Here is a 14,307-nt window from a genome sequence, read left to right on the forward strand (position 1 = left end):
AGGAAAGGAAGGAAAAGAAGGAAAGCTCCCGCGAAGTTTCTTTGATTTGATAGAAAATTTGGAATTAAAAGATTCATTGAGGTTTAGACATTTGACAGAAAAAGCTTTTACTTGTTTTTCAAAGCCAAATAAATCTGCCAGCAGAATTGATGCTATATGGATTTCCAAGACACTATTAGGGAGAGTAGATAAGACAGAGATTTTACCAAACACTATCTCAGATCATAACCCAGTGTTTTTAAATTTAAAAAGAGGTGGGACAAAAGGAATAAGATAGAGACTTAATGAATCTCTGTTAAATGATGAGAAAATAGTACAAGATGCAAAAGAAGAAGAAGAGGCAGTGATTAGGGGTTATTTTATACGCCAAAACTCTATTCAAAGAAAAGAAAAAGAAAGAAAGCAGAACTATTAGAAGAAATAAAAAGAAAAGAAAAGGAACTTGGGGAGCTCCCCAAGCTTGCATCACCCCCTGGAAACAGCCATAAAAGTAAGACCAGAACTGTGCCACCCACTTCAGATCTCAGACTGAAAGGAGCTAGAAATCGGATTTTTAATAAATATGTAACCTACACTTTTTTGTCCTCATTCTGTGAATATATTGGTTTCCCTGTTCTCACTGTTAACAGGAAAAATTCCTACATTCAGACTGTATTTGATCTCAACTCCCTCATTGATCACAGAATCAAAACACCATTTTATCAGAGTGATCTCATTTACTGGTTGAGCTCCAAAGGGCGTCAGTTTTACAAAGCTTGCAAAATAGCCCACCATCACACAGGTATGTTATCTTTTCTTTCTGGCAACAACTTCTGTGGGAAACCAGAAAGCAGAACCTGAACACAAGAGAATTCTCCTCTCCTGTGGTTCCCAGCAACTGGCATTCAGAAGCCCTAGTGGACTAAAATTTGGACTGAAAAGTGGTTAGCTCTTCAAAGTTCAGCCAATAAAAGGTTTCATAACCACAAGCACAACACCATCTAAATGATGATGATGATGATAATAAAAATAAAAATATTTTTTTTATTTATACCCCACCCATCTGGCTGGGTTTCCCCAGCCTCTCTGGGTGGCTTCCAACAGAATATTAAAATACAATAATCTATTAAACATTAAAAGCTTCCCTAAACAGGGTGCCTTCAGATGTCTTCTAAAAGTCTGGTAGTTGTTTTCCTCTTTGACACCTGGTGGAAGGGTGTTCCACAGGGCAGGTGCCTCCACTGAGAAGGCCCTCTGCCTGATTCCCTGTAACTTGACTTCTTGCAGCGAGGGAACGATCAGAAGGCCCTTGGCACTGGACCTCAGTACACGAGCAGACCGATTGGGGTGGAGACACTCCTTCAAGTATAGTGGACCGAGGCCATTTAGGGCTTTAAAGGTCAGCACCAACACTTTGAATTGTGCTCGGAAACATACTGGGAGCCAGTGTAGGTCTTTCAAGACTGGTGTTATGTGGTCTCGGGGGCCGCTCCCAGTCACCAGTCTAGCTTCCGCATTCTGGATTAGTTGTAGTTTCTGGGTCACTTACCTCTTTTACGGTTTTTTATATATGCTGTAAGCTGCCCAGAGTGGCAGGGTATAATCATCATCATCATCATCATTCATTCATTCATTTCATACTGTGTGTCTCCAATGCAGAGAAGGTAATAAGAGAGAGGAAGGATTCCCTCAAGAATGAGAAAGAGCTTGAAAAGATTCTGGAGAAGAGGCATTTGGACTTCCTGGATATTCTTCTTTGCGCAAAGGTAAACATTGTAAAAACAATGCACCTATGCCTGCCATGCTATTTTGCTAAGGGCTTTTCCAGCTATCACTAATCAGTTCAAATCAGTTCAGCCCAAGCAAAATTCCCATGCTGTAATATATACATAAAATTGTAAGACTGTCATCACACTATAGTTTGTGTGGCTGCTGACAGGTGGCCATGTTAACTCCAGCATGATGGCAGAATGGATGGTGGGCACGTGAGTGAGCAAGCACCATGGGTGGCAGGTGGCCCAGGTGAGCTGTCTAATTGAGGGGATGGTGCTTCAGAGAGCAGCTTGGCAAATTGCTTTCTGAAGCATCTCCCCTTTTTTGAAAGGCTTTGCGGTGAGCTGTGAGAAGGAGAACAGACTTGGAGGATTTTAAATAATAGATCTCACCAATTGTATAAAACACTATGTTCTCTGTGCGGTTAGGATGAAAATGGAAATCCATTATCAGATGAAGACATACGTGCAGAAGTGGACACATTCATGTCTGCAGGTCAAGATACCACAGCTAGTGGAATCTCTTGGCTCTTTTATTGTATGGCCCAGAACCCTGAACATCAGCAGAGATGCAGAGAGGAGATCATGGAGCTTCTTGGGCAACAGGAAGAGATACAATGGTCAGACTAAATTCTTGTTCAACTTTAAATGTGTATTTCCTGGGTCATGTTATGAGGCTTGTCAATAATTAAGAGAAGATGAGACAGAACAATATTGCAGGGTAGTTTAGGATCAAAGCAGTCTGACCACAGGCCTCAGCTTGCTTAAGTTGCAGGAAAGATGGGCCAATCCTATAGTGTAGAAAGAGAAGCTCTGATTTCTATTTCTACATTTAAATCACAGCTATTGCTGTTACACTCATATACTGTAGCTAGTGTGGTCAGGTCTGCATTGCCTAAAAATAATAAAGGAATGAAATATATCACAAAAAAGAGGTAACACTGGGGGACAGTGATTTATATAAGTTTGTCATGTGAAGATTTATATGTAGAGATGCAAACTGAATAGCAATTCTTAGAATTTAAACAAATATAGCCTCACCAGGGTGCTGCAGCTACAAGGTCCTTCTCCTAATGTTCTTAAACTGGAATTGGACCAGACAGATGAAGAGGTAACACAGTTACAATAGATGGGCCCTATGTCTCACCGATATTCCTGGTCCCTAATGTCCTGAGGGATAACTTCTAAAGAAGGACGCCTCCTCTATCCATGTATGCTCCCTGCATGATTTAGAACATCTGGTTTGATTTCCCATAATAAAATGTAGGGTTGTATGCCATATCTCATTTATTTATTTAACTTGTTTCTTTCTCTTAGCACAGGACACAAGGTGGCTAACGACATAAATTTAAAAAGCTACAGCTAAAAATAAGTGTACAACCCTGTTAAAAAGCACAGAATATATTCATAATAATATAATAAATTATTATTTATACCCACCCATCCAGCTGGGTTTCCCCAGCCACTCTGGGCAGTTCCCCAACAGCTTAAAAACAGTCATAGAATCATAGAATCATAGAGTTGGAATAGACCACAAGGGCCATCGAGTCCAACCCCCTGCCAAGCAGAAAACACCACCAGAGCTCTCCTGACATATGGTTGTCAAGCCTCTGCTTAAAGACCTCCAAAGTAGGAGACTCCACCACACTCCTTGGCAGCAAATTCCACTGTCGAACAGCTCTTACTGTCAGGAAGTTCTTCTTAATGTTTAGGTGGAATCTTCTTTCTTGTAATTTGGATCCATTGCTCCGTGTCCGCTTCTCTGGAGCAGCAGAAAACAACCTTTCTCCCTCCTCTATGTGACATCCTTTTATATATTTGAACATGGCTATCATATCACCCCTTAACCTCCTCTTCTCCAGGCTAAACATGCCCAGCTCCCTTAGCCGTTCCTCATAAGGCATCGTTTCCAGGACTTTGACCAATTTGGTTGCCCTCCTCTGGACACGTTCCAGTTTGTCAGTGTCCTTCTTGAACTGTGGTGCCCAGAACTGGACACAGTACTCCAGGTGAGGTCTGACCAGAGCAGAATACAGTGGCACTATTACTTCCCTTGATCTAGATGCTATACTCCTATTGATGCAGCCCAGAATTGCATTGGCTTTTTTAGCTGCCGCGTCACACTGTTGGCTCATGTCAAGTTTGTGGTCAACCAAGACTCCTAGAGCCTTTTCACATGTACTGCTCTCAAGCCAGGTGTCACCCATCTTGTATTTGTGCCTCTCATTTTTTTTTGCCCAAGTGCAATACTTTACATTTCTCCCTCTTAAAGTTCATCTTGTTTGTTTTGGCCCATGTCAAGGTCGTTTTGAAGTGTGATCCTGTCCTCTGGGGTATTAGCCACCCCTCCCAGTTTGGTGTCATCTGCAAATTTGATCAGGATGCCCTTGAGTCCATCATCCAAGTTGTTGATAAAGATGTTGAATAAGACTGGGCCCAAGACAGAACCCTGTGGCATCCCACTAGTCACTCTTCTCCAGGATGAAGAGGAACCATTGATGAGCACCCTTTGGGTTTGGTCAGTCAGCCAGTTACAAATCCACTGAGTGGTAGCATAGTCAAGTCCGCATTTTACCAGCTTCTTTACAAGAATATCATGGGGCACCTTGTCGAATGCCTTGCTGAAATCAAGGTAGGCTACATCCACTGCATTCCCTTCATCTACCAGGCTTGTAATTCTGTCAACAGTATAAAACATCAAACATTAAAAACTTCCCTAAACAAGGCTTCCTTCAGATTTCTTCTACAAGTCAAATCGTTGTTTATTTTCTTGACATCTAGCACTCTCCTGCCCTGGCCCTGCTCCCACGGTGGAGCCTACCTCTTTCTGAATCTGAGCAACTTTATCTGCAAAAAAAAACAACTTTGCAAAATCATTGCAGGCGATCTTGGGGTCCTTATCAGGCCCCAGTGACACAGGTGGTTCCGTTAAATTGTGAACCACCTGAAAGGGTCTCCTGTTGCTGTTTTCTGCAGATGCAATAGAGGAGGTCCTCTTCGCCATCACTATCACCATTTGGTAGGCTCAACATTGAGCTCTAACCTGTGTCCGGTCAGATTCAGAGTGAGTTTTCCACCACCAACACTCTAGCCATCTCAGCTATTGTTTCATCACCCTCAGCTCCAGGGACAACCACAGGGCTGTCCAGGCTCCATGAAATCGGAGAGGGCGCTTCGGAGCTTGACAGTCAATAACTCCTGGTTAACTCCGCATTCCAGCAGGCCACCAGGGAATCAGCTGAAAGGCCATCAACATGGGATAAAACGTCCCCTACCACTCTCTGGAAACCATTTGGATCCATTAAGTGGGGGTGGGGACCATCTGAATCACTCCCACCTCCCTGCAAAAGGGAAGGGTCGTGGAGAAGTCCAGTTGCACCAGGAAGTGATCTGACCATGACACTATTCACTAATATATGCATCTTCTTGTACACTTTAAACTAGAATGTCTATTTTTGCACCTGTTATTTGGCTGGAGAAATGCAAGTTTTGAAGGCTGGCTGTGTTTCAATTCACATCTTGTTTCACAAAGTATGAATTAGATAAGTACTCCTTTAAATGTGAACTGAATCAAACCCCCACCCCACCCCACGCCACCCACACACTTGTATCGAGCAAGGAAAGAGTAGGTACTGGATTCCACCCTGTCTCCTTTTTCCTTCATCTTAATAAAACTTTATGTGACTTAACTCCAGTAATTTTGGGCGGTGTCTTTAAGGGACGACTTGGGAAAGATGACGTACAGCAACATGTGCATTAAGGAGAGCCTTCGGCTTTATCCTCCAGTACCTCTTATAGCACGAGAACTGAATTCTCCTGTGACTTTTGCTGATGGACGAACCTTACCAAAAGGTAGGTTTCCCCTCTCTCCCTTCTGTAGACTTCCTTTGAACTCGTCCCTTCCTCTTCCATCTTCATTCTTACCCTGTCTTCACTATTTAATTCCACGTTCCATAAAAGGTGGCTAACCTTTTATGGACTACATTGTGTGTCTCTTTTCTCTGCAGGCTTTCTAACTGCATTGGATATTTATGGTCTGCACAGAAATCCTGAGGTTTGGGACAAACCTGAGGTATGATAATAATAATAATAATAATAATAATAATAATAATAATAATAATAATAATAATTTTTATTATTTACAACTCGCCTATCTGGCTGGGTTTCCCCGCCACTCTGGGCAGCTTCCAACATATATAAAAACATAATAAAAACATCAAGCATTAAAAACCCACTACAGGGATTTCTTCAGATGTCTTCTAAAAGATGTGTCATTCTTTATCTCCTTGACATCTGAAGGGAGGGTGTTCCACAGGGTGGATGCCACCACCAAGAAGGCCCTCTGTCTGGTTCCCTGTAACCTCACATCTTGCAGTGAGGGAACTGCCAGAAGGCACTCGGAGCTGGACCTCAGTGTCCATACAGAACGATGGGGATGGACACGCTTTGCTTTTCTGTGCACCTTGAGACTTCCATCTTTCTTTTTGCGCGAGTGGATGTGCTTAACTCAAAAGTGAAGGGAATACTTGGCGTTCCCTTTATTCGAAGGGCTTCTAGCTCTGATATTGATCACTGGGCAGACTGTGTGGCGCAGTGGTTAGAGTGATAAACGTGAATGGGGCAGACCCAGGTTCAAATTTCTGCTTGGCCATGAAGCTCAGTGTGTGACTTTGGGCCAGTCGCTATCGCTCAGGCTGGCAATAAAATGCAGGGGAGATCTCATCTGAGCTCCTTGGAGGGAAAGTGGGATATTGTCAAATGAAATGAATAAAGTTCCGGGTTCAACGCCTGCCTTCTTCTTTCAAAGCAGGGATGAGGAGCATGGGGCCCTACAGATTGCTGTTGGATTGAAATTCTCACAGTCTCTGATCACATTGGCTATTCTGGGTGGGGCTGGTGGGAGCTGGAGGCCAGCAAGAAGAGTTTGGATTTGATAACAATCTCTTTTCCCTTCCTCCCCCACAACAAACACTCTGTGAGGTGAGTGAGGCTGAGAGACTTCAGAGAAGTGTGACTAGCCCAAGGTCAGCCAGCAGCTGCATGTGGAGGAGCGGGGAAGCGAACCCGGTTCACCACATTACGAATCTACCGCTCTTAATCACTACACCACACTGGCTCTCTGGATAGCAACATCTGGATAGGCTCCCCATTCCTGATCCAGAGGATCTCAGCCCAAGAGGGCTGTGGAAAAGCCCTGCTAGTTTCTTCTGCCAGTCAGCATAGATAATACTGGGATAGCTAAGCCAAAGGAATGACTTGATATAAAGCAGATATGCTCTTTAGATTCCACATCATTCTTTGCAGTGTCCATACAGAACGTGGGGATGGAGACACTGGGCCAAGGCTGTTTAGGGCTTTAAAGGTCAGCACCAACACTTTGTGTTTTTGTGTGTGTTTTTTCCCCCATTTCTTTTTTATTGAATTTCACTTAGATAACCAAAAGAGAAAACAAATCAACAATTTCAAAAGAAATATCCAAACATAACATAAAAATAACATCAGTTTCCGTTACCGTTCTTTGTCTTCACACTTAGATCTTTATATCTTCAAATATTTAAATCTTTCCCCTACACACCTATTGACCTCCATCCCTCCTGATTTCGGGTTTCTTAGTAAAAAATACTTTCTTTTTCCTGCAGCTGATAATTGTTAATGGTTTATACATCGTAAGATCTATATCAAACCTGCTATAGTTTTTAAGTTTTATAATTCCCTTCAATGTATACCATAAATTTTTTCCAGTCACTAATAAACTTTGTTTTTTTTTGGTTTCTGATTTTTTGTGTCATTTTTGCTAATTCAACAAATTCAAAAAATTTTATTTGCCAATCTCTAATCACTGGGGTGTTTGGACTTTTCCAATTTTGTGCAATTAATATTCTAGCCGCAACTGTAGCATACTGGAATAATGTCTTATCTTCTTTTTTAATTTCATCCCCGTTTATTCCTAGTAGGAAGGCCTCTGGTCTTTTGGGGAAAGTGTATTTAAATATTTTTTTTAACTCATTATAAATAAGTTCCCAAAATTTCTTCATTTCTTCGCATGTCCATCACATATGGTAGAAATTGCCTTCTTTGATTTTACACTTCCAGCAGGCCTTATTTCCTGTTTTATACATTTTCCCTTATTTTGCCGGTGTGATGTACCATCTATACATCATCTTTTCCAAATTTTCTCTGAGTGTGACACATGCCGTGAATTTCATTCCACTAGTCCATAATTTCAACCACTTATCGTATTCTATATTGTATCCCAAATCCATTGCCCATTTTGTCATGACCTCCTTTATTTCTTCATCTTTGGTATCCCATTCTAATAATATGTTATACATTTTGGATAATAACTTGGATTTGCCTTCAATTATTTCTATCTGAAATTTAGATTTTTTCTCATTCATCCCTACTTTTTTATCTTACTTCCATGCTGCAATTATTTGATGGAATTGCAGCCAGCCTGTTAATTTGTCTTTCAGCTCCTCATATGGTCTCATCTTCCATCCACTTTCTGCTCTTATCAGTAGGTCTTCATAGGTCAGTCTTTCTCCTTCCATATTTGCTTTTTTGATAGTTAAAATGTCGATTGGCGATAACCACCATGGTGTTTACCATTCTAAAAGTTTTTTATTTCTCTCCCAAACTTCATATAGTGGCCCTCTAATAATATGGTTTGAGAAACCTTTGTGTACCTTTTCTTTATTTAGCCACAAATAGGCATGCCAACCGAATCTGTTGTTCAAGCCTTCTAGGTCTAGTGTTGTTTAGTCGTTTAGTCGTGTCCGACTCTTCGTGACCCCATGGACCAGAGCACACCAGGCACTTCTGTCCTCCACTGCCTCCCGCAGTTTGATCAAACTCATGCCAGTAGCTTCAAGAACACCATCCAACCATCTCATTCTCTGTCGTCCCCTTCTCCTTGTGCCCTCCATCTTTCCCAACATCAGGGTCTTTTCCAGGGAGTCTTCTCTTCTCATGAGGTGGCCAAAGTATTGGAGCCTCAGCTTCACGATCTGTCCTTCCAGTGAGCGCTCAGGGCTGATTTCCTTCAGAATGGAGAGGTTTGATCTTCTTGCAGTCCATGGGACTCTCAAGAGTCTCCTCCAGCACCTCTAGGTCTAGTAGGTCAGTGTTAATCCAATCTTTGATCCAACAGAGGCAGGAGGCCTCGAAGTTTAATTTCAGATTAGGTACCGAGAATCCCCCTCTTTCTTTCCGATCTGTAAGTAGTTTAGTAGTTTAAATCTAATTCTCGGTCTTTTCCCTTGGCATATAAATTTTGAAAGAGTTTTTTGCCAATCAGTAAACATTTTGGAGCCTCTAATCACTGGGATATTTTGAAACAAAAATAACATTCTTGGGAGTATGTTCATTTTTATTGCCGCCATCCTTCCCGTCCATGAAAGTTTCACTCTATTCCACATATCTAGATCTTTTTTAATCTCCTTCCATGTTGTAAGATAATTATCCTGAATTAAATTTATGTTTTTTGTAGTTAGCCAGATTCCCAAATATTTTATTTTTTTTGCCACCTTAATTCCATTCTGTGTCTCCAATTTTTCTCTTTCATCTTTTCCCAGATTTTTAGTCAACATTTTTTTCTTTAATTTATTTAATTTGAAACCGGATAGCTTGCCAAATTCTTTTAACATCTCCAAGGCCTTACTAACACTTTTTTGCAGATTTTCTAAGGATAGCATCAAGTCATTTGCGTACGCTTTTAGCTTGTATTCTTTCGTTCCTATTTTGATCCCTCGAATCTCTGGTGTTACTCTTATTTTATTCATGATTACCTCTAGTACCATAATGAATAAAAGCGGGGATAGAGGGCATCCCTGTCTTGTTCCTTTTTCAATTTTAAATGAATTTGTTAGATTGTTATTTATAATCAGTTTAGCAGATTGATTCGAGTAGATTGCTTTTATTCCTTCCATAAATTCGCCCTCTAGCCCTGCTTTCTCCATACTTTTTAGTAGGAACTGCCATGAAACATTGTCGAATGCCTTTTCGGCATCGATGAAAATCAGCGCCGCAGGTACTTTGTTCTTACATTCCAAATATTCAATGATGTTTATGGTATGCCTTACATTATCTTTAAGTAACCTATTTGGAAGGAATCCTGCTTGATCTTTATGTATTAGATTTACTAGACATTTTTTGAGTCTGCTTGCCATCACCTCCGCGAAGATTTTATAATCGTTATTTAATAGTGATATGGGTCTATAATTTTTAATATTTAATTTATCCGTGTCTGGTTTAGGGATCATCGTAATGTGAGCCTCTTTCCATGTCTCTGGTGCCCTTCCTCCTTTTAATATGTTGTTCATGATGTCACATAGCACTGGCGTTAGTTGGTTTTCTAATACTTTATAATATTTAGCTGACAATCCGTCCGGTCCTGGGGCTTTCCCTGGTTTCATCTTCCTTATCGCTTCTTGGATCTCTTCTGCTTTTATGGGGTTATTCAATTGAATTCTTTCTTCCTCTGTTATGGTCTTCCCACAGTAATCTTCTAGATATTTTTCTATTCGGGTTGTCTCTTCGTCTTCTTTTTTGTACAACTTCTCATAGAATTTGAGGAAATTTTCCTTTATTTCTTTTGGGTCTTCTATCAATTGCTCGTCTATTTTTATCTTGTTTATCACGTTTTGTTTTTGCCTTCTTCGCAGTTGCCAAGCTAATAGTTTACCTGTTTTGTTAGCTGACTCGAAATATTTTTGTTTCATTAATTTAATTTTCCATTCAATTTCTTGACTTGTTAACATTGAATACTGTGTTTATAACATTTTTATTATTTGTATGTTTTGTTCATCTTTTGGATCTGTTGTTAATTTTTTCTCACATTCTCTTAGCTGACTAAGAATTTCCTCTTTCTTTTGTTCTCTTACTTTCCTCTTATAACTGTTTTGCTGAATAAAAAACCCTCTTAAAACCGCCTTACTGGCGTCCCAGACTATATCCATACTTGTTTCTTTATTAAGATTCAGGCTGAAATAATCTTTTAAGGTGGCTTTGGCTTTTTCAACAACATCTTCATTCTCCAATAGGTATTCATTCACTCTCCATCTGAACCCGCCTTCTGATGTTCCTTTTATTTCAAAAACTATCGGGTTATGGTCAGAGAGGGTTCTAGGTTGGATTTCACACTTTATAGTTCTTAATGTAAGTTCCCTTGAGACCCAGATTAGATCAATTCTGCCCCAGCTCTTATGTGGCTCTGAAAAGAAAGTGAATTGCTTCTCTATTGGGTGTTTGTATCTCCAGATGTCTATTAAATCTAGGTTTTCCTCCAAATTGTTAAAGGATCTTGGCAGTTTCCCTTGGTTACGTTTTTTCTTTTCTGATTGTCTGTCTATTTCTGGTTTCGGCACTCCATTGAAATCTCTCAATAATATCGTCTTATTACACTCTAACTCCAGTAAAATTTGTTCCAGTTTCATAAAAAAATCTGGTTTATTCAGATTCGGGGCATATATGTTTATCACATTAAGTTTTTCACCCTGGAAGTTAATTTGTACCCCCAAAATCCTTCCTTCATCATCCTTACAGATCACTTTGGGTTCCCATTTTTCTTTGACATATATTGCTACCCCTCTTTTCTTTTCCGCGATAGAGTTTATAAACTCAACCCCCAGCTTTTTGTGTATCAAAATATGTTTATACTTTTTAGTCACGTGTGTCTCCTGTATGCAAATTAAGTCAAGATTCTTTCTTTTCAAAACATTCACGATTTTATTCCTTTTGGTTTTTTCATTCAAACCGTTCACATTCCATGACAAAACTTTCAAATTCATTATTATGACTACTTTCCAATTTGCAGACAACTAATAATTTAAATTCGAGTGGTTTTGTTTTCTATATCCTCTTCCTCTTCTTCTTCTTCCTCTTCCACTGCTACCTCTTCCTCTTCTTCTTCGTCTACTCCTTCTTCCCTTCCTTTATCTTCTTGTTCTTTTCCTTTCTCCTTTTTCCTTCTTCTCTCCTCTGGATCTCCATTTCTTCCTTCATATCTCTCCTCTACTTTTCCAAGGTCTTTCTCATATCTACGCAAAAATTTCTTCACCTCTTGGGTCTCAGTAATCCTAAATCTTTTATCTTTGTAAAAAAAAAGAAATCCCTTCAGGGAACTCCCATCTGTATTGTATGTCATTCTTTTTTAGAACACTTGCCAGCTGTTTATAACCTTCTCTTTTGCGCAGGAGTCTGGTTGGTATCTCTTTAAAGATGATGATTGGTCTGCCATCAATTATTAATTTCTTTTGATAGCTTATTCTTAATATCATATTTTTCATCTCTATCGAATTGAATATAACTAGGCAGTCTCCTGCGACTTTTTTTGATTTTACTTGTTTGGTCTTTGTTTTTATTCTAAAAGCGTTTTCCATTGTATATGCAACCTCTTCTTCTTTCAGTTCTAACCATTTTGCTAACTCTTTAGTCATTTTTTCTTTAATATTTTCATTTATTTCTTCTCCTACTCCTCTAAATTTCAAATTTAGCTGTTTTTGTTTCATTTCAATCATCGCTAAATTGTCCAAAACTTGATCTTGATTTCTATTCAGTTCTCCTATCTCATCCTTTATCCTATCTGTCTCCTTTCTTTGTTCTTTCATTTCTTTTTGAATTTTTTTATTTGTTTCTTCTATAGTCTTTGACCGGACTGTCAAGTCTTTAATTTTACTTGACAGTTCTCCTACTACTCCCTCTATTTTCTTATCTATCAGCTCGTGCATCTCTCCTAGTTTTTTCTCCATATGTATTTCGCTCTGTTTGAATTCTTCCTTTATTTTTAACCATAGAATATCTAGGTCCTTAATTTCTTCTTGTCTGGATGTTTTCCTATCCGATGGTGTTCCTCCTATCTTTTTCCTGTTTTCCCCAGACATTTTCTCCATCTCCAGTATTTTAATTAAATCTCTTACAATATTTGTTCTCTCCCCACAGTCTAACCAATTCTAATTAATTATCAAACAGTGTGTTCAAGGGCACTTTCTTAAACACTCAAATTGCAAATTTTTACCATTTAGAGTCAAAAGGGATACATATAGAATGACTCTGTAAGTGTAATAAATCAAATTATTCTCAGTCCCTTTAGGTTCCTACAAATACACTAAGATGTTATTCATACAAAATTAACTTATAAAATTTCCAACTCCAATTCTAAGATCCCAGATATCAGTTAATTTCCCAAATTAAAGACCCAGTTGATAAACTTACAATCTATAAACTCCAAATTTGGATAAAATCCAACATAACTTCACAATTAATACAAGTTAATCCAAATTAATTCAATGATAAATTTATTAGGAGATTGTTAATTATGTAGAGATAAAGGCCTTATATAAAGACCATTAATAACATACTAATCTTACAGGGAAGCCTTTATAATGAAGAAAAGAGCAAAAAACAAACAAACAAATAAACAATAAAAATAGCAACATAAATTTAACGTATATCTGATTTTGTTTTATATAGAGGCTCCCTGTTTTTTCTTCTATTTGAACTTCAGCCCACTTGGTCAGCTTAGTCCGATTCCAATATTTCACCAGGAGAGTGCGTCAGTATTTAAAGATTGATCTAAATAAATAAATCTGTGAGGCCAGAGAGGACAAAGAGCATCAAAGCAGTTCGTAGAGAGAAAAAATATGGATAGATAAAAAACAAGAAATAAACATAATCTCTAATATACAGTCTGATGGGATCCACACAGTTAGGCCTCCACAAATAGGAAAAAGAGGGGGAGAGAGTTATTTACTTAAGTTCTAAGTTCTAGGTTCTATGCTCTTCAGCCACTTGCTGGCTTAATCCAATATTGGGCTGTAATTAAAGAAGATCCTGAGGTCCAAAAATCCAAAAAACAAATCCAGTCTATGAGATGGGGAGGAATATATCCCCCAGTAATCTTAAGTGACTCAGTTCAAGTATAGTTTGAGTATAGTTCAATTCCAGAAAGATCCAAATCTCCAAACCTTTAAGAATCCGGGGTATTCAAACTTTAATCCACTCGGTTGAAAGGAGGAAGTAGGTGTTCAAATAAAAATATGTCTATATTCCTGTTGGCTCAGTTCATGTAGAATTCCCAACAACTCAGAGAGAAGAAGTAAAAAAGAAGTCAAAAATCCAAGTTCTTTGGGGGGGGGGTTAGAGTCCAGAATTGAGGTTTTTTAAAAAAGAGAAACAAAAGTTTACACTCTTGCTTAGTCAATTGCCCTAGCTGTACTATAGAGGGTTCAGTATTTAAGACAAAAGGGCAATGAGTGGAAGTTATTATTTTGTTTTAAAGCCTTTGTTTTATTTCGTCCTTTCTCTTCTCCCCTCCTTCCCCCTTGTGCTTCCGTATTGAAGTTTAAAGCTCCCGAGTATTTATCTCTTTGTAACCACTCTGTTCAGTTCATTCTCTTATTTTTAGTGCCTTCTCCCCAAAAAAGATACAAAGTCTCTAAAGGTCTTTTTCGTTACTTTTATCTTACTTAGTTTCCTTCGCCTCGCTTAAAGATTGCTGAGGACTTTCACTTTTCTGTTTCTACAGCGGGTGAATAGCCACTTCCTTTCTTCACTCTTA

General features: G+C 39.1%; 1 protein-coding gene and 1 long non-coding RNA gene across 2 annotated transcripts in view; one reads left to right on the forward strand and one right to left on the reverse strand.

Annotated features, from left to right (window-relative positions):
* Positions 1 to 14,307, reverse strand: part of LOC310709723 — a 60,784-nt gene that overhangs the window by 27,379 nt on the left and 19,098 nt on the right. The gene's annotated exons all lie outside the window — the stretch shown is intronic.
* The window catches only part of LOC310709718 (cytochrome P450 4B1-like), a 40,110-nt gene that overhangs the window by 21,198 nt on the left and 4,605 nt on the right, over positions 1 to 14,307 (forward strand). Inside the window, exons 9-10 of the mRNA XM_083509770.1 lie at positions 5,470 to 5,603; positions 5,759 to 5,823. Coding sequence (XP_083365896.1) covers positions 5,470 to 5,603; positions 5,759 to 5,823 — 199 coding nt within the window. The remainder of the gene's footprint in view (positions 1 to 5,469; positions 5,604 to 5,758; positions 5,824 to 14,307) is intronic.

The sequence above is a fragment of the Podarcis liolepis genome, assembly GCF_965112155.1.
Source record: "Podarcis liolepis genome assembly, chromosome: 6".
In the NCBI taxonomy this organism is placed as follows: domain Eukaryota; kingdom Metazoa; phylum Chordata; class Lepidosauria; order Squamata; family Lacertidae; genus Podarcis; species Podarcis liolepis.